Below are 19,213 nucleotides of genomic sequence, written 5' to 3' on the forward strand. Positions count from 1 at the left end.
CTAAACCAGATGAGTTTTACAACCATGGAATAATGGTTTCACCAATATTAAGAGTAGCTTTATACAAGATTTTATTACTTGAATTCAAATGCCACCAGCTGATATGATGGGATGCAAACTCATGTCTCTGAGCCTCTTGATGACTAATCCAGTGATCTGGTGTTTCCACTGTACCTTAAATAACACCACTAATCCCTCACCACCCTGAAAAGCTGTAAAATATGCAGATGTATTTCTTAAGAGGACTGGAGGTCAAATAGTTTTAAAATAAAAATGAAGAAATTTTCAGAGGTCCACCCAACTTCAGAAACCAATGGCTTTTTGTCATTGGCAGTAGTGCCCTCTTAAAAATGCTTGATCTTCAAAGGGACTGATGTTCTAGAGTTCCCCACTGAGTTTCCAGACTTTTCACAACAGGAATTACATCAGAACCAGAGGATTATTTGCAAGATTGAGGCAGTGCTTGAATAATGTTAGAATCTATGAAATATTATGTGATTCATTATTGGAGAGGTGCTGAGAACAATAAATGAGGAATAATTACCTAAAATGTTGAACGAACATCAAAATATCAAGCTCGGAGCTTGTGCTATATGTCTTAGGGTAATTACGACACAGTGAAAGAAATTCACGGTTAGTTTCTAAAGAAAATGATCCACAAAAGTATTTTAAATGAAACATTTTTATATGTCAATTATCAACACGTAAAAGGAAACTCAAAGCAGTAGCTAAGATAGTGTAAGTTAGTCTTGACAGACACTTAGACCTGGATTTTAGCCTGAAGGTGGCTAAGGGACTTGGAAACACTGTTGCAAATTCAGGAAACCTGAAAATCCAATCACAATGTTTAAAAAGCATCTGAATGGGTGTATGAACAGGAACGGATTAGACGCATTTGGGCCAATAGCTGTTAAATAGGACCAGGTCAGATCAGGGTGTCTGTCTGTTTGGATGTATTAGACCAAAGGGTCTGTTTCCATGCTATATAACTCTGTGACTCATTCCCAGAATATGTTGCAGATTTAATTGCAAAGTGGCTTTGAATTTTTCTCATAAGGGGCTCCCACCAACAGCCTGACTTCTTTAAAAAGAGAAGGTGCTTTGATCGAATTCATTCAACCTACTAATATCACAGAATAAGATTTTACTTTTCCCATTCAGCCGATCTTCTGAAAAAGCAGCCGTGACAAGTATTTGGTACCATGAGGATTTAATTGTTTTACTGAGACTGCCTACTTTCTATGAATGCCTTTTTTCTAGATACAGAATGGAGTGGCTGTTTATGCGACATGGACAACCATAGCAACACTGATCAACTTTGCTGTCGTACTAACTTATAGTGGATGTGTTTCAAATGTGACCTCTGGTACAGTTTCACTTTCCATCCTGGCCTTTGAGGTCATTTTATGGTATGCACAGTTATGATTTTAATCAATTTTCACCATCCAGTGTTAAAATTTTCATTGCTGGAAATATCTGTTCTTGTAGGTGGAAGTGCCATGCTACTAACTCTGGTCCTTAGAAAGCAGGAAGACTTAAGGTTCCTTTTCAACTGCTCTCAGTTATGATGCCACAATTCATTTCAGTGCTTTCCTGTTCAGGAAAGAGGAGGAACAATCTGGGGTTCCAATAATAATTTTAACATTGATGTTGAAGAAGTTTCAAAGTTTGGGCGTTTAACCAATTAGGCACATACTCCTGACAGCCCAGCTATGAATAATTTTCAGTTGTATTCTGACTTAAAATTTCATAACCTTTGCTGATTCAGAATGCTTCAGGGACTTGCTGGTGTCAAGATACATTAAGCATAAAAGAAACCTCTGTCCTTTGCGCCTTCTCCATTGTTGGATTTAACCACTTCTTAAAAGATACCAGGCATTTTGCACCATCAGAGGTTCATTCCACATTGCTGGTCACTCTCTAAATTCAGAAGATGCCCCTGATAAGATGCTAAGATTACCTTTTATGAGTTTTGAACCTTCAGCTAAAAAACCCTCTGTTTGCTTTAAAGTAAGATTGCAGAGTTAACTTTGTCCATAACATTTATTGTTTTAGCTACAACACAATTAGTTTTTGAAACTTTAGTGAATACAAGTTTAGCCTGTCCAACATTTACTTGTAAGATAATCTACCCCTAGCTACTGATCTGGCAAGCTTTCTCTGAACTGCTTCAATACTTTAACATCTTTTTATAAATAGGATATTAATACCATGCTCAATATTTCAGATGTGGGGTCTCATCAATGTCCTGCATGATTGAACCGTAACCTCTCTACTTTTGTATTCAAGTCTTTCCATGATGAATGATAATTTTATATTAGCTTCTTTTTAAGTATTTGCTGTACCTGCATTCCAACTGCATTGGTTCACTAGAACATTCAGATCTTCCTGCGTCTCAGAGCTCTGCAATCTCGTACCATTTAGATAATAGGTTTTTATTTTAATCTTGCTGTGAAAATGGTCAATTTCCCATATTGTACTCCAAATCTTTTCCATTCTTTTTACTTGTCTGTGACTGGTATCATATGGGAATCTGAGCAATATGGGCTATAGTGTGACAAGTAGTAGAATCAGGAGAGAAGCCTGTGGAAACACATCTTGGCATTAGGACCACCTTGCCCCCATCTCATATACGTCACGCAAGCAGCATGGTGAGTAATGCTTGTTAAAGCCCTTGCTGATTGCCCAAATATCTTCATTCATACACAAGCAGCAATTTTAGAAAACTCATCCACCAGGAAAACCCCACATGGAAATGAAAGTGGATTCTTGATGGATTCTGCCCGCCACCTCCTCTAAATAACTTCCAACTTGCCGACAGCCAAACTGCATAGCAGGGGACAATTCATGAGCACTAGACACATGCACCCTTCCACTAATGATATTGGCACCCATCTTTCAGCAGCCACTGTCACCATCCTAACATCGCTCCAATGCTGACACTGCACCCTGCAATCCCAGATTCGACTAGTAAGGCTCACCAGCAACCAGTAGTGTACCATACTACTGCAAGACAGATAAATTATCTATTTTCACTTTTGCCCACAGGTTCTATTTGGAAAATGTTGTGCTTGATCAATATGTGCGTTACACACTTACTGTCTATCCAGTTGTTATTGTGGCATTATCAGGATCTTTAGACAAAAATTACAATGCCATATCTCCAACCAGAAACAACATCTATATTGGTAAGTGTCACAGACAAAATAATTCTTGATAATATAGCAATAACTTCCATTTCCTTCTGAACACTATTTTCAGAGAACTAGTTAAATATATATGCTTAAATTGATGGCTGCAATTTCATGGTGTTGACTTGTTGATTAAAAAGTGAAAATTTGTGCTCATAGGAGCTTATCCAAGCCATAATATGCCAAGGTCCAGAAAATGAATGTGCAGAAGAAATCAGAAATTGTCTTGTCCATAGTGCCTGTGAGGCAGTAGCTGAAATGGAACAACTACCCAATATCCTTCGCCAGAGTGGTGTGTGAGATATTGCCCAAAGTTATTGAGAAAATTATATAACTTGAGAATGTTACTGAGGAAGTTATTTAGTAATTAATTTCTTGGTGGAAATACTTCTCTCGGGAAATGTTATATCCAGTGTTGAGCATAAGACAAGTTTGATGTTGTCTTTATCTCCAGTGCAACAGACAGAAATATTTGGTGACCTTCTTTGAAGCGTTACTTCATAGCATTGACCCGTCATGAACAGGACATGGCTGTAAATGCAAAGACAATTTTCGGTCTTGACCACTTTTGTTTATGTACGACATGTAAGAAACCAGTGAAGGATTGTATACAGTTTTAAACTGGTACATTTGGAAGGTGCAGGAATCGCCAGGTGAGGTTTGTGACAGAAGAAATGTGAGCAAAATTGAGAGATACTATCAACTGAGCTGTTTCTTCCATCTTTAGAGGAAGTGAGTTGGAGAAAAGAGAAAGGGAAACAGTGTACATTACCTGGTGTATCAATATCCATGAAGTGAGCACCAATGCTGTTACTGGAGTGCTATGCTTAACCCCAAATATGTTGCATGCACGTCAGGACACATCCTATCAGCTCTTCAGCAACAAAAACACTTATCCAACTATTTTCTGTGTACTATTATAAGTATTTATTCCATGTTTCTGCCTCCAAGACTGTACTTCCTTTGAAGCAAAATTGCATTGTCTTTAAAGCAATGCTCCCATGCAGATTTTGCACCACTCTGCCAAGTGTCTGGCTCTGAGGAAATATTTATGTCTTACCTGTGATGGCAGCAGTGTTCTAATACATGAACTGTTTTGGGAGCTGAGGGCTCAATAGAATAAATAGTAATACTGGAAAATGGAGAGAATTATAAAATTCTTGAACTAATTTTAATGAGAGTCACGGGGATATGAATAGTACACCACTAAACAGGTGAATAACATTATTCACAATCCATCAACAACAAACAAAATTCACAAACTGACCTCTTTCCATTCGGTTTTGTTCTCATTTTATAAATATCCCACAGAAACTGAATTGCACCAGACCATTTTGTGTTTACCTTCTAAACCAAAGATCAGCTGGCCTCTTTTATCCAGCTTGCTGTCTTACTTTAAACTGAATTCAAAGTTTTACACATCCACATAACTACATTTATAACCTCAAAGCTGTATCATCTACAGTGATACCTCTAATTTCTTTACTTAAACACAGAGGAAAAACAACTAATCTCTTTTGCCCAAGCATTCTGTCACAAATGTAACCACGTAAATTGTTACCACTTGCATCCAGCTCTGAGTTCTAATATAACTAGGATCTGAATTAAAAGCTGGTTTAATAGCATCTGTATAACCACTGCTGGCTGATGTAAACATTTTTTCCGTTTATGACCTTTAGGGCAGGAAATCTTCTGTCCTTACCGGGTTTGGCCTACATGTGACATCAGATCCACAATGTTGGAGTTGACTGTTAACTGTCTTCTGAAATGGCTTCGGAAGGTACACAGTTCAAGGGCAATAGAGCTGGGTGACAAATGCCAGCCTTGCCAGTGATGGCAACATCCTGTACATGAATACAGAAAGGGAGAACAAAGGGTTACATGTCCCTGAATGATACTCACAACACCCAGTCCTGCTAGTCATATGCAGTCTCTGTTCACACCTGGAGCACTGATTGGGCATCCAGAGGACAAGATGTAACTTATGACATATTCTGCAGTGAGGGACCAAGGAAAGATTAACTTTCCTTATGACACCTCTGTACACATGTTCAGACCCTATAATGATAAAGGGATTGGTTAATCCCTCATTTCCCTATTAACAGTTTCAAAATGTCATTTGTGACTGTTGTAGGGCTTCTAGGGAGGCCTGCCATTCCACAACTTGGGTTGAGAGCATCACCGAAGTACACCTTCACATTGTTTCAGGGATTCTTAGAATCCCTACAGTGTGGAAACAGGCCCTTTGCCCCAATAAATCAACACAGACCCTCAGAGCATAACACCCAGACCCATCCCCCTACAACTTTTTTAATCCACGTATCCATAATCACAATAGGCAATTTAGCATGGCCAATCCTCCTAGCCTGTACAGGAGCACCCAGAGGAGAACCACACAGATATGTGCAAACTCCACATAGACAGTCACTGGAGGGTGGAATCGAACTGGGTCCTTGGCTCTGTGAGGCAGCAGTGCTAACTACTGAGCCACCATGCCGCCCCATGGGTCTTGCACCCCCTGACCTTATGATAGCCCCTTAAAATCAGAAGAGGTTTCCTTGATGTGGTCAAGTGTCTTAATAGAGCTATTTGGATCTTTGACATGCTTTATGACCTGCTATAATTACAGGCCTCCTGTCCGTATCCATTAGGCTGAATGGCCTCTTTGTGTGCCATAGGTTTTCTATGATAGTAGACATAAGATACTTCTATTAAACTCTGTTTAACTTATCAACATACAAATCAAGAATAAGAATAAGCCATTCAGCCACTCAAACCTGTTTCACCATTCAATGAAATCATGGATGATCTGAGCATAACCTCAAATTCACATTCCTGCTTACCCTGATAACCTTTTACCTCAACAAAAGTCAATTCAGCATACAATCACAGAAGCCCGACAGTGTAGATAGAGGCCATTTGACCCATCAAGTCTACACCTGTCTTCTGAAGAGCATCCTACCCTATCCCTGAAACCCCACATTAACCATGGTTAAACCTGCTCGTCTGCATATTGTTGAACACCATTGGTCAATTTAGCATGAACAATCCAGCTAACCCACACATTTATCTCTGCTTAAAAATATTCAAGGACTCTGCTTTCAAGGCCTTTTCAGGAGGAGAGTTCCAAGGGCTCATGATCCTCTGAGAAAAAAATTCCCTCATCTCTGTTTTGAATGGTGACACCTCATTTTTAGATTGTCCTGTAGGAGAAAATGTCCTGTCCACATCCATCCTGTTAGGACCCCTTTGGTTCATATATGTTTCAATAAAGTCACCTCTCATGCTTTTAAACTCGAGCAAATACAAGCCTATCTTGTCCAACCTGCCTCATTAGACAACTCACTCCTTTCAGGTATTAATATTGCAAACCTTCTTTGAACTGTCTCTAATGCATTTAAATCCCTCCTTAAATAAGGCAAGCAATACTGTGCGTTTTACTCCAGATTCAGTTTCTCCAGTGCCCTGTAATATTGAAGCATAACCTCCTTATTTTTGCATTCAATTGTCTTCATGATAAACAACAGCATCCTATTAGCTCGTCTAAAGCCCAGCTGTATTTGTAGAGCAGCCATTTATGAATCATGCAGAGTACACTCAGATCCCTCTGCATCTCAGAGGGTTGCAATCTTTCACTAGTTAAAAGACAAGCTTCTTTATTGTTCCTGCCAAAAAAAACTTCCATGTTTTCCTACACATTATACTCTATTTTCCATATCTTTGCCCACTCACCTTTTTGTAACATCCTTCTGTCCTCTTCACGACTCACTTTCCTTTCCTTGTGTCATCAGCAAAATTGGTAACTGTACCTTCTGTCCCTTTATCTGAGTAATTGTATAAATTATGAAAAGTTGAGATCCCAACATGGTTGCCTTTAGCACGCCACTCATTACATCTTGCCAACAGGAAAAATAATCATTTATACCTACTCTGTGTTTCTTGTTAGCCAGCCAATCTTCTATCTATTCAAAGGCAAAACACTGCCGATGCTGGAAAACTGAGACAAATACAGAAAATACTGAAGAAACTCAACAGGTCAGGCAACATCTATGGAGAGAGAAACCCAGTTAAAATTTTGAGTGTAGTACGACCCTTCTTTTGAAGTTCTGAGGAGGAGTTGACTCAAAATGTTATTTCTGCTCCTCTCACCACCAATCTGACAGACATGTTGAGTTTCTCTAGCATTCTCTATTTATTTCAATCTTCTACCCATGTCAGTTTAAGTACTTGTTTGGCACAGATAAACTGGCTATCACTATTTTTGAATCCCTGAATCCATGTGTTCCGACAAAGATTAAGCTAGCAACTATATTCGTGGCCAATCAGACTTCATGTAATATGATTTATGAACCAATTCATAGCATGACAGATGTAAATATATTCATGATTTGTAGCCAAATATTGGTCAGTTCCATCTATCACTTCAAGTATTTCGATCCATCTTACAGTGGTAGTATTCATACCTCTGAGCCAGGAGGCTTGGGGTCAAGTCTCACCTGCTCCAATAGTTATAAAATCATCTCTGAACAGGTTGATTGAAATTATCTAAAAATTGTAGCACTTCTGCTCATCCCAGCTACAGCTGTTTTAGGTCAAATGAGATTGCAATATTGAGACCTACATGTCTACCAGACTGTTGTGATTCCTTCTCAAAAATATTCAGAAAGGATTTAAATTAGGTCAAGTAAGTCAATCTTCTGTTTCTCAAGACTATCATGGTGGCCCTCTTCCAAGCTAGCTGTGCTTTACTTTTCTGCTTGCCTCTTCCATTGCACTTCCCGACAGTCAGCACAACACAACAAAGTAGCAGTCCAGGGTCAGAAGAGTTCAATTTTCTGCTCAGGGTGAAGATATAGAGGTGGAGTCATGGGGGGTGGCTTGTGAAGAGAGCAGTTCAGAAGCAACGTCAGGAAGTAGGCTCCAATATCCAGCACCCCCTACCCCTCCACCGCCACCATTTATGCCACAGATCCACTTAAGAGTCTCAGTTGATGGTTAAAAGTGGAAGAACCTGATTCCTTTGGTGGCGGGAAGGTGATAGTAATTTCCGTGATGCTAATGGCCACACAATCATCACTACCATGTCCTTGGGAAAGATTCTACCCAAAGTGCTTCTTAAAGTTTTTTTCAAGGAAATCACTGGCAAGGCCAAAATTTGTTGCCTATCACTCATTGCCTTTGATTGGTTGTCTTGCTGAGCCATAGCAGAGTGCTGTTAAGAGTCAACCACATTGCTATGGATCTTGAGTCACATGCCAGCCAGACCAGGTAAGGCCATTTAGACATTAATAAACCAGATAGGTTTTTTATAACAAAAACAAAGTTGCTGGAAATGCTCAGTAGGTCTGGCAGCATCTGTGAAGGAGAAAACAGAGTTAATATTTCGGATCCAGTGACCCTTCCTCAGAACTGATAGTGGCTGGGAAAATGTCTGTTTAAATGTGGAAAATAGAGAGGTGGGTGAGGTAAGGAATAAACAATAGGATAGAGCCCGAAGAGAGAGAAAGACAGTTAGACAGACAAAGGAGTTGCTAACGATCAGGCTGGGAGGGTGTAGTAATAGCAGGCTATGTGGTAACAAAGCCTGGTGTGTGGGGTGGGGGCTGGGAAATGGTTTAGGCCCTAAACTTATTGAACTCAGTTTTGAGTCCAGAGGGCTGTAGGGTCCCCAAGTGGAAAATGAGGTGTTGTTCCTCCAGCTTGCATTGGGCTTCACTGGAACACTGTAGCAAGCCGGAGTTAGAGATGTTGGCCAGGGAGCAGGGTGGTGCATTGAAGTGGCAGGCAAGGGGTAGTTAAGGATCTTTTGTAAGGTTAATCTTTTAAGGTTGAAGGTTTTTTTATAACAAGTGATATTATTTTGTTGTCACCATCACTGAGATTTCTGGATGAAAGGTTATGGGAGGTATGCAGAAATTTAGAGCTGAGGTTGAAGTTAGGTCAGCCACAATCTTATTGAATGATGGAGCAGGCATGAAGGACTGAGTGGCCTACTGTGTTCCTTGTTCATATTAGTTTTGTTCCAGATTTATTAACCAAAGTTATATTCCCATGAGCTGCTGTAGTGGGGTAGAATTCAAACCATTTTCCTGAAAGCCTAGGCCTCTGGATTAATGATTACCTCCTCTGTGATTATCTCCCCGGCCTGTTTCCAGAGGTTATATGAATAGTGATCAAAATAAAACAATAACTGCTTTTGTGCAGTGATCATGTTCTCCCCAGTCTGCATGCTATTCCTAGTGTAATAGAAATTTGACACATTAACACTGGTCTTCTTTTATTCCCAGCTACACTGTTAGCCGTTGCCTGCACTGCCTTTGTAGCACGCATTGTCATTGTGACTTGGAAACATTTCAAACGTCCTCTACATCAGAACATGGAGGATTGAGGTTTCTGTGGAAAAGTGATTCAAGTGAACAATAAACGGGGTCACTGCCAAAAACAAAGTGCTAGCAGAAAATCTAAACTGTATCTGATTAACAAGTTTTAAAGAATACTTCAGACAGCAGTAAAATTGTTGCTTATTGAAATCCTAATCTATGATTTGTGCTAGTCACCCTGTTATCCATTGTAATGCTGTCATGATGATATACATTCATACCCAGACAGGATCCTCACTTCATCCATTATAGTTTGTTACCACTTCATCCAGTGAAATGATTCATCATAAAAAAAGGAGTAATTCAATCCTGCAGTTGGATAAATTAGCATTTGAGAAGATTTGTGTATTTTGGTCGAATTTTTGCTCTGGATGATTGATGATGGATTGTTCTAGGTAGTAATAAATTAGCCTGTTTATCTCAGCTGAACATTTAGAATAGCCTTTATAGTCACATATACTCAATGAGTACAGTGAAAAGTTTATCAGTAGCCAATTAGAGCGCATGATAGCAGCCAGATGACTGTAAAACCGTAAAACATAGGAGCAAATTTAGGCTATTCAGTCCACACATCAGTTTTGCTATTTAACGAGATCACGATTGACCTGATAATCATCAACTCCACTGTCCTACCTATTCCCCATATCTCTTAATTCCCTTCTTGATTAAAAATCTGTCTGTTTCACCATCAAATATATGTGATGACCCTGTGGTAAAGAAATTCATAGATTCACTACCCTCAGAAAGAAATTTCTCCTCATCTCTTCTTGAATGTGTAACCTGTTACTTTGAGATTATGCCCTTTAGCTCTAGACTGTCATAAAGGGGAGGCAACGTCTCGGAATCTCCTCAAGACCCCTAAGAAGCTTAAGTGTTTCAAAAGGTCTCCTATCATTCTTCCAAACTCCAGTGAGGCCAAACCTACTCACCCGCTTCTCATAAAACGGCACCTCCATACCCAGGATCAGCCGAGTGAACAAAAACAAAGTTGCTGGAAAAACTCAGCAGCCTAGTGAATCTTCTTTGGATTTTCTCCAATGCTAGCATATCTTTTCTTAGATAAGTGTCCCAAAGCTGTTTGCAGTATTCCAGAATATCTGAGAGTCAAAAGCAAAGTACCTCATAGAATATGAGTTATCTAACTGGGACTTTTAACCTGGCCCAATCAGGGAGTTCAGGCTGACAGATATAAACAGGAGTGTCAAGAGTTCTGCTCACTGGGAGCCAGCTCTCAGCTAGCTGGGTCAGTATCATGTACTATGCACATGGAAATAAAGGGTGACTTGGTGACGGGATACTGGCTTTTGTGGATTTATTTCAATGAACATGAGAGAGAAACATGCCCCTGAAGAGACTCACTCGCAACAGTCGTCTTTGAGTTAAAGTAAGCATTTCTGGCATCATGCAGGTACGTGAGAAGTTTGACTTCTTCATTCCTGCTGTTGAAGACTGAATACAGTATGTGGAAAGAATGCAGTCTTTTTTCCAGGCAAATGGTTTTGGGTCAGACATAAAAACAATGAGTAATTCTCCTGACAGCTTATAGACCCACAGCTTTTTCAGATATTAGGTCTAAACTTTCTCTGAGGCACCAGATGCTAGAATGTTTCAAGAGGTAATTAATTTAGTTACAGAATGTTATGATCCCAAGTCTCCTGTAATGATGAGATGCTGTTAGTTTTATTCGACAGTTCAAGAACCAGGGGAATCCATATTGGGATTTTTGACGAGGCTAAGACAACTGAGAGAGGCGCGTAATTTTGGTTTAAACCTAAGAGAAATGCTGAGAAATCATTTGTGGGATTAATGACATAACCATGCAATACTACCTATTAGCTGAAACCTAACTGGACTTCAAGTAGGCACTACAACAGGCTTTATCAGTAGAAAATGTAGCAAGTGAAGCTTACGAGGTGCAGGCTATTCTGACAGAAGTGGACACCCTTGCCAGGCTGACTGAGCTTGGGGAACACCACTTGAATAAAGGGAATTGCATAGCCTCATGCAAATTGAAGTGATTCATTTATTGTCACGTGTATTCAATAAAGTATGTACTATTGCCATGCATAGATGCTCTTCACATAATCTTAAACTAAAATAAAAAATAAAGCCAGATAACTTAGAGTCCAATGCTTCCTTCTCAGCTGCTACAGTCCTGCTTCAAGCTTCACTATCCCACGCCATGCCATTGCCAGAGGCCCACTCCAGGCTACACCAGCCGACTCCATGCTGACACCAGAGTCCAGCTCCCGGCTTCCCAGCCCAAACCATGCAGTTACCAGTGGCCCACTCCATGCAGAAACAAGTGGCCTACTCCAGGTTTCACCATCCCACACAATGCTGCCACCAGAGTCCCAGTCTGGGCTACATCAGCCCTCACCATGCCACTGCCAGAGGCCCACTCCAGACTACACCAGCCCACACTATGCAGAAGCAAGAGTTCTGCTTCAGACTTCACCAGCCCACTCCAGACATATCCTGAACAAATGGATTCTAAGTCAGGCCTTGGCAAAACCCCAAATCAAAGCCAAGCATTCACCAAATAGTTAATTTTTTTTCAGAATCCCAGCTGACGAGCCATTGTAGTTGCTGCTGGTATGCAACATGTGACAGCAGGAGCCTCACTAGACCTACATTGAGTAAGGGAACTCATAAGCCGGTACCCAGGAGAGTGTACCAGGAAAGCCTGCCAACAGCTGTTTTGTAACAATTAAATTGCTTAGCAACATCCAAACCAGAACTAATAAAAATAAACATCTGGTTAATGGTGATTCAGTTCTAATGGAAGTCAATATCTGCATGGTTGTATCAATGATTGTAGAACAAGTCTTTAACAAAATTCACTCTGGACTCCAACCCTTAAGTTTGTATAAGACCTCGGCCTGGCTGAAAGCCCAAACCATGAGTCCCTACAGATGAAAAGTATAACTTCAGTTCTGGTCTGTTATGAAAAGCAACTGGTTCAGTTACCACTCATTGTAGTGAAAGACTTGAGACCAGAGGCAAAATTAGTTGAAAAAAATTCAACTAGATTGGCATAACATTTTTCAATTAGAACATAGCTGCCTGAGTGAAGTCATAAAAGTCTGCAGCATGTAGACAGGCCCTTTGGCACGAACTGGTCCATGTGGACCAAAATGTCCATTCATGCTAACCACATTTCCCTGCACTCAGCTCAATCCCATCTAAATCTCTATCCGTGTAATCATCCAAATGCCTTTTAAATGTTGTTGATCTACCCGACTCAACCACCATCACTTGCAGCTAATTCCACATGTGTACCAGCTGCTGTGTAAAAAAAGTTACCCCTCAGTTTCCCATGTATTATTGCCTTTTATCGTAAACTCATGTCCTAAAGTCCGTAATTCCCCAACCCTAGGAAAAAGACTGAGAACATTCACCCTGTCCATGTCTCTCATGATCTTACACATATCTGTAAGATCCCTCCTCAGTCTGCTGTGCTCTAAAAAATATAGCTTGTCCAACCTCTTCCAATAACTCAGTCCCTTGAGTCCTGGCAACATCCTTATAATTCTCCTCCGCAGGTTTTCCAATTTGCAAATGTCTTATAGCAAGGTGACCAAAGCTGAACACAATACTCCAAATGCAGACTCACTAATGTCCTGTATAATTGCAACATAACTTCCCAACTACTATACTCAGTGCCCTGATTGATGAAGGCCAGTGAGCCAAAAGCCTTCTTCTTTGCCCTGTCTACCTGTGACTCCACTTTCAGAGAACCGTACACATGAAATCCAAAGTCCTTCTGTTCCACTACATTCCTTAAAGCCCTACCATTCACCATGAAACTCCTACCTTGATTTGACCTTCCAAAATACAACAATTCACATTTATCGATATTAAACTCCATTTGTCATTTCTCAGTGCACTTTCCCAATTAATCAAGATCCTGCTGCAATTTCTAATAACCTTCCTCACTGTCCATGATACTGTCTATTTTAGTATCATTCACAATTACTTACTATGCTTTGTACATTCTCAGCCAAATCATTGATATAGATGACAAACAACAATAGGCCCAGCACTGACCCCTGAGGCACACTGCTAATATCAGGCCTCCAGTCTGACACGCATCTTCCTAGCATGGACCCAGTTGTGTATCCAATTTGTCAGCTCTCCCTGGATTCCATGCGATTTAACCTTCCAGAACAGCCTACCATGTGGAACCTTATCAAAAGTCTTACTGAAATCCATATAGACTATGTCTATCACCCTGCCCTCATCAACATTCCTGGTCACTTCATCAAAGAACTCTTAACAAATTCGTGATGCGTGACCTCCCATGCTCAAAGCTATGCTGACTACTTCTAATTAAACCCTGTCTTTCTAAATACATGTGTATCTAATCCCTCAGAATATTCTCAAGTAACTTACCTGCCATAGATGTTAGGCTTACTGGTCAATAATTCCCATGGTTTTCTTTTCAGCCTTTCTTGAATAAGGGCACAATATTTGCTTTACTCCAGTCTTCTGGGACCTCACCCATAGCTAACAATGTTACAAATATATCGGCCAGGGCCCCTGCAATTTATCGTCTAGCCTTCTGCAGGGTTCTTGGATATATCTGGTCAGAACCAGGAGATTTATCTACCTTTATAAATTCTAATGCTTCCAACACCTCCTCTACTGTGATATGGACTGTCCCCAAGATGTCACCACTAACTTCCCCAAGTTCCCAAGTGTTCATGTCTCTCCCCACAGTAAACATTGAAGAAAAACATTCATTGAGGACCTCGCCCATCTCCTGGAATTCCACACATATGTATCCACTTTGGTCCTTGAATGGACCTATTCTGTTTCTCACTTTTCTTTTTTCTTTAACATACTTAAAGAATCTCTTTGGATTCACCCTAATCTTCTCAGCCAAAGCAATCCCATGCTCCCTTTTCAGCCTCCTGAGTTCCTTCTTCAGTAAACTCCTATATTCCCTGTATACCTGCAGGAATTCCCTTGATCCCTGCTGCCAGTACCTAAGCCAAACCTCCTCCCTTTTTCTTGCCAAAGCCTCAATGTCTCTTGTCATCCAGGGTTCCCTACTCCTGCCAACCTTGCTCTTCACCCTCACAGGAACATATAGACCTTGAACTTTAGCTATCATATTTTTTAAGGCCTCCCACTCGCCAGAGGTCCTTTGCCTGCAAGCTACTCCAATCAATCCTGCAAGCTCCTGTCTAACTTCATCAAAATTTGCCTTGTCCCAGTTTAGAACTTGAATCTGTGGACTAGTTCTGTCCTTCTCCATAACTATTTTGAAATTAATGGAACTGTGCTCACTAGTCCCAAAGTGTTCCACTACTATCACCTCAGTCACCTGACCTGCCCTATTTCCCAAGAGTAGGTCATGTTTTGCCCCTTCCCAGGTAGGTCCCTCCATATACTAGCTGAGGAAACTTTCCTCAACGTATTTAACAATTTCTATCCTATCTAAATCCTTAATACTATGGCAGTCCCAGTCTATCTTAGGAAAATTAAAATCCCCCACTATGACAACACAATTGCTCCTGCAAGTCTCCCTGCATATTTGTTCCTCTAATTCCCATTGACTATTTGGAAGGTCTATCGTACAACCCAATAACATCACCGTCCCCTTCTTATTTCTTGGCTCCACCCACAAAGCCTCACTGGATGATCCCTCAGTTACTTCATCTCTGAACACTGCTGTGATACTCCCTTTAATCAAAAATGCAACTTCTCCTCCCTTCTTTCCTCCACCTGTATCCTGCCTAAGGCACTTGTACCCTAGCACATTAATCTGCTAGTCCTGTACCTCCCTTAGCCATATTTCTGTAATGGCTGTAATATCCCAGACCCACGTATCTAACAACATGCTCGTTGGCCTTACCTGTCAGCCCTCTTGCGTTGAAATTGATACAATTTAATCCAACAGGCATTCCTCACTTTGTCATGTTCCAGCCTGACCTGTTTCTTCAATTTGCTATTTCTGATTACCGTATCTCCTTCCAGCCTCACATTTGCCTCCCTGCAGTTGAGAATCCACCCCCTTACCAATCTAGTTTAAACCCTCCCCTGCAGCACAAGCAAATCTGCCTGCCAGGTTTCTCTGCACCAGATAAGATCCTGATGATCTGAATCCCTGCCCCCTGCACCAATTCTTTCGCCACACATTCATCTGCCAAACCCTCTGCTCTGACCCTCATTAGCCTGTGGCACTGGAAGCAATCTGGAGATTACTGCTGTCGAGGCCCTGAATTTTTAACTTTTTATCCTAGCTGTCTATAATCACTCAGTAGGACCTCCTCCCTATTTCTACATATGTCATTTGTGCCAAAGTGCACAATGACTTCTGGATGCTCACTCTCCCCCTTGAGAACCATCTACAGCTACTCTGAGGCATTCTGGACTCTGGAACCCAGGAAGCAACACACCATCCTGGATTCCCGTTTGCAGCCACATAATCTCCTGTCTGTCCCCCTAATTATCAAGTCTCCAATCACGAAGTTCCTGTTTACCTTTATCATTTCCCATTGTGCCCCAGAATCAGTCGAAGTGTTACCAATCTGGCTACTGCTGCTTTCCCCTGAACAGTCATCCTTCCAATAGTATCCGAAATGCATACTTGTTGCAAGGGGAATGGCTATGGGGATTCCTGCACTCTCTGCCTACACCCTTTGCCTTTCCTGGTGGTTACCCAGCTACTCGCCACCAGTGCCTTAGGTGTGACTACTTCACTAAAACTCCTATCTATGATCTGTTCAGCATTTTGGATGATCCTGAGTGCATCCAGCTCCAGCTCCCTAACACTGTTTCCCAGAAACTACAACACTTCCCACAGGTGTAGCCATCAGGGACAATGGAAGTGTCCCCAAGCTCTCACATCCTGTAGGAGGAGCATGCCACTGCCCTAAATACCATCTCAAATGCTCTGAGTCTAAACAGGAAAGTTAAAAATACTTTACCTTACCTGACTTGTACGTTTTCCTGAGATGCTGCTCAGCAAAGCCTCTTGAGCCAATGCCTTATTTCTCACCCTTCTACCAACAATTTTTCCAGTAGCATGCCTCTCTCCCCCTTTATTGGCTAGTGAAGGACAAAGAGAGAGAAACACTGCAGTGATGTAATATTTGGGGTTTAAGCACTCCTTGATACCAGGCCCAAAACAATCTGCCCTTCAGTGCAGGTGACTGCCTTCAGGCTCAAACTTATGTGCCAAAGCAATGCCTCTCCCTCTCAGATGCTGTCTGCACACAATGTATAGGCAGTCAGTCAATACAGCTTTTAATAAATTCCTACTTTAGAAATAAAATCAGTCTGACTCCAAATTAAAACACAAACAGATTCTAGACACGGCCTCACGCCTCATAATTGTCTGACCTAAAATGTCAACCTCTACACTGATAAAACCTTTAGTTCTCTCAGTACCAGGACTTTGAAGGAATTCAGGAATTTACATATATGTAATCAATTAAAACCTTCTAACTGATTCAAGATTTAACAGCATCTTAGGTTTGTTAAGTACATCCTGATCAGTGGTGTGAACCTTTGATCTTTTACTTATAAATTCTGTGTCTGATACTACCTATCTCACTAACACCCGAGGAAGGACTGAGGCCCTGAGAGCTTGTGTTTTCAAATAAACCTATTGGACTATAAGCTGCTGTAAGCCCTGACAGCTCTTTCTATTTTCAATATCTTTGAATGATAATTTGCACAGCAGTGATAGTTTTATGATTTTGTGACTATGGAAAGATAAATATTGTCCCAATAGAATGAGGATTTATGAAACTCTAAACTTCAAGCAGAAAACAATAGAAAATAAGAACGTATGAAGTAGGAATAGAAGTAGACCATTCATACCCTGTAGTCTGCTCCAACATTCAGTATAGTCATGGTTGATCTGATTGTGGCATCAACTCCATTTTACTGCCCAATAATCTTTGAGTCCCTTGTTTTGTCAATCTATTTACTTCTGCCTTAAAATATATAGTGGCCCTTTTGTTTAGACAGGGGCATTCCACAGAATCACAACATCCTGGGAGAAAATAAAGTCTCCTTGTCTGTGTCTTAAATGGGGGATACCTTATTCTTAATAATATTCCATAGCTTTAGTCTCTTTTTTATACATTCATGGAATGCGGGCATAACTAACTAGGATAGTATTTATTGCACATTCATGATTGTCCAGAGGGCAGTTAAGAGTCAACCACATTGCTTTGGGCATGAAGTCACACTTAGGCTAAACAAGGTAAGGGTGGCAGTTTCCTTCCCTAAAGGACATTAGTAAACCAGATGGGTTCTTCCTGATAGTTGGCAATTGTTACATGTTTATCATTAGACTCTTATTTCCAGATTATTATTGAATTCAAATGCCACCATCTGTTATGGGAGGATTTGAACCCAGATCCCCAGAACTCTACCTGGGTGTCTGGATTAATAATAATAGCCACTAGGCCATTATCTACCTCAACGTGGGGAAACATCTATTCAACATCCACCCAGTCAAGAGTCCTCAGGATTTGTTCTTCTGTGTTCTTACTGAACCACAAAGATTTGCAACTAACATTGCTAGAATCAACTTCAGACACCCGCAGACTCCTCTTCCTCATTTTGCTGTACCTTTCTCCTGTTCCCAACATTTGATTGTTTTTCCCTCCAGTTCAAATATTTGCTTGCATTACATCTAAGTGTCTTCACTGCTTTATCACCTGTGGCAGCATACAGCTTTTTGCTGATTTTTTTATCCTGTTACAGAATATGAAATGTAATGAAATTTGAACATTTGTACTCTTGAACTGCAGCCTTTTGTTGCTTTTTGCATTATATCAATCATTCGCAAGAGTTAAGTGGGTGATTAATCTCTCCAGCAAAGTTCCATCCATGTGCTTTCTCTGAAAGCCTGACACAATTGAAATTCTTCCCAACAGCTTTGTCAACACTGAAATTAGTCAGACCTCGATTCATATCCAAGATAACAAGGTGTAGAGCTGGATGAACACAACAGGCCAAGCGGCATCAGAGGAGCAGGAAAACTGACGTTTCGGGTCGAGACCCTTCTTCATAAAAATAAGTATAATGTAATAATAAAATAATATTAAATAATAATCATAATAATATAAAAATAATAATTAATTCATATCCATGCCCTTGAATGTGTTTACCTTGGGTTCCCTTGAGAGTGGGTAAATGGTATACTGGGACCATCCATCAGGCCCAACTATTAAGCAGCTATAAACATGTGGAGTCTGGCAGATACAGCTAGACCTCCCCTAGTGCAGCCTGGTCAGCTTGATATCTTTTTGTTGGACAACTTGTTCCTCTCAAAAAGCTAAAATAAATTATTCCTTTTAGAAAACTTGGAAGTGACAGTACGACTGCATTCGGTGCAAAAGGAAGATCTGCTGAACCATTTCTCACAAACTATTATTAGTTCCACATCATGAGCTTTGTATCATGCTGTTCTGTAAGGGAACCTCTCATCCATTGCCATCTCTTAGCTGGAGTGTCCCTGGAGAGAAAGGACACCATCCACTGGTAGCTGAAGTTTCCATGACCAGTTGAGCAAATAAGGGTACCAGTATTGATCCTCGTGGTACAATACTGGACAGCGGCCTCCAGTCACTCAAACAGCTTTTTACCACTAAACTTTGCATCCTATTATTGAGC

At 40.7% G+C, this 19,213-nt stretch overlaps 1 protein-coding gene across 4 annotated transcripts in view; it reads left to right on the forward strand.

Moving 5' to 3' along the window:
• Positions 1-18,601, forward strand: part of si:ch211-161h7.5 (uncharacterized) — a 59,914-nt gene extending 41,313 nt beyond the window's left edge. For 3 of the 4 annotated variants that reach the window (XM_048529962.2, XM_048529958.2, XM_048529961.2), the window contains 3 exons: positions 1,261-1,409; positions 3,049-3,188; positions 9,479-11,667. In XM_048529962.2, the coding sequence (XP_048385919.1) occupies positions 1,261-1,409; positions 3,049-3,188; positions 9,479-9,579 (390 nt within the window). In that variant the 3' untranslated portion in view covers positions 9,580-11,667. Of the gene's footprint in view, positions 1-1,260; positions 1,410-3,048; positions 3,189-9,478; positions 11,668-18,474 lie in introns of those variants that run through there. The other variant, XM_048529960.2, reaches the window with a different exon arrangement.
• The last annotated feature ends 612 nt before the right edge of the window (positions 18,602-19,213 follow it).

This window comes from Stegostoma tigrinum, chromosome 5 (genome assembly GCF_030684315.1).
Source record: "Stegostoma tigrinum isolate sSteTig4 chromosome 5, sSteTig4.hap1, whole genome shotgun sequence".
NCBI lineage: Eukaryota > Metazoa > Chordata > Chondrichthyes > Orectolobiformes > Stegostomatidae > Stegostoma > Stegostoma tigrinum.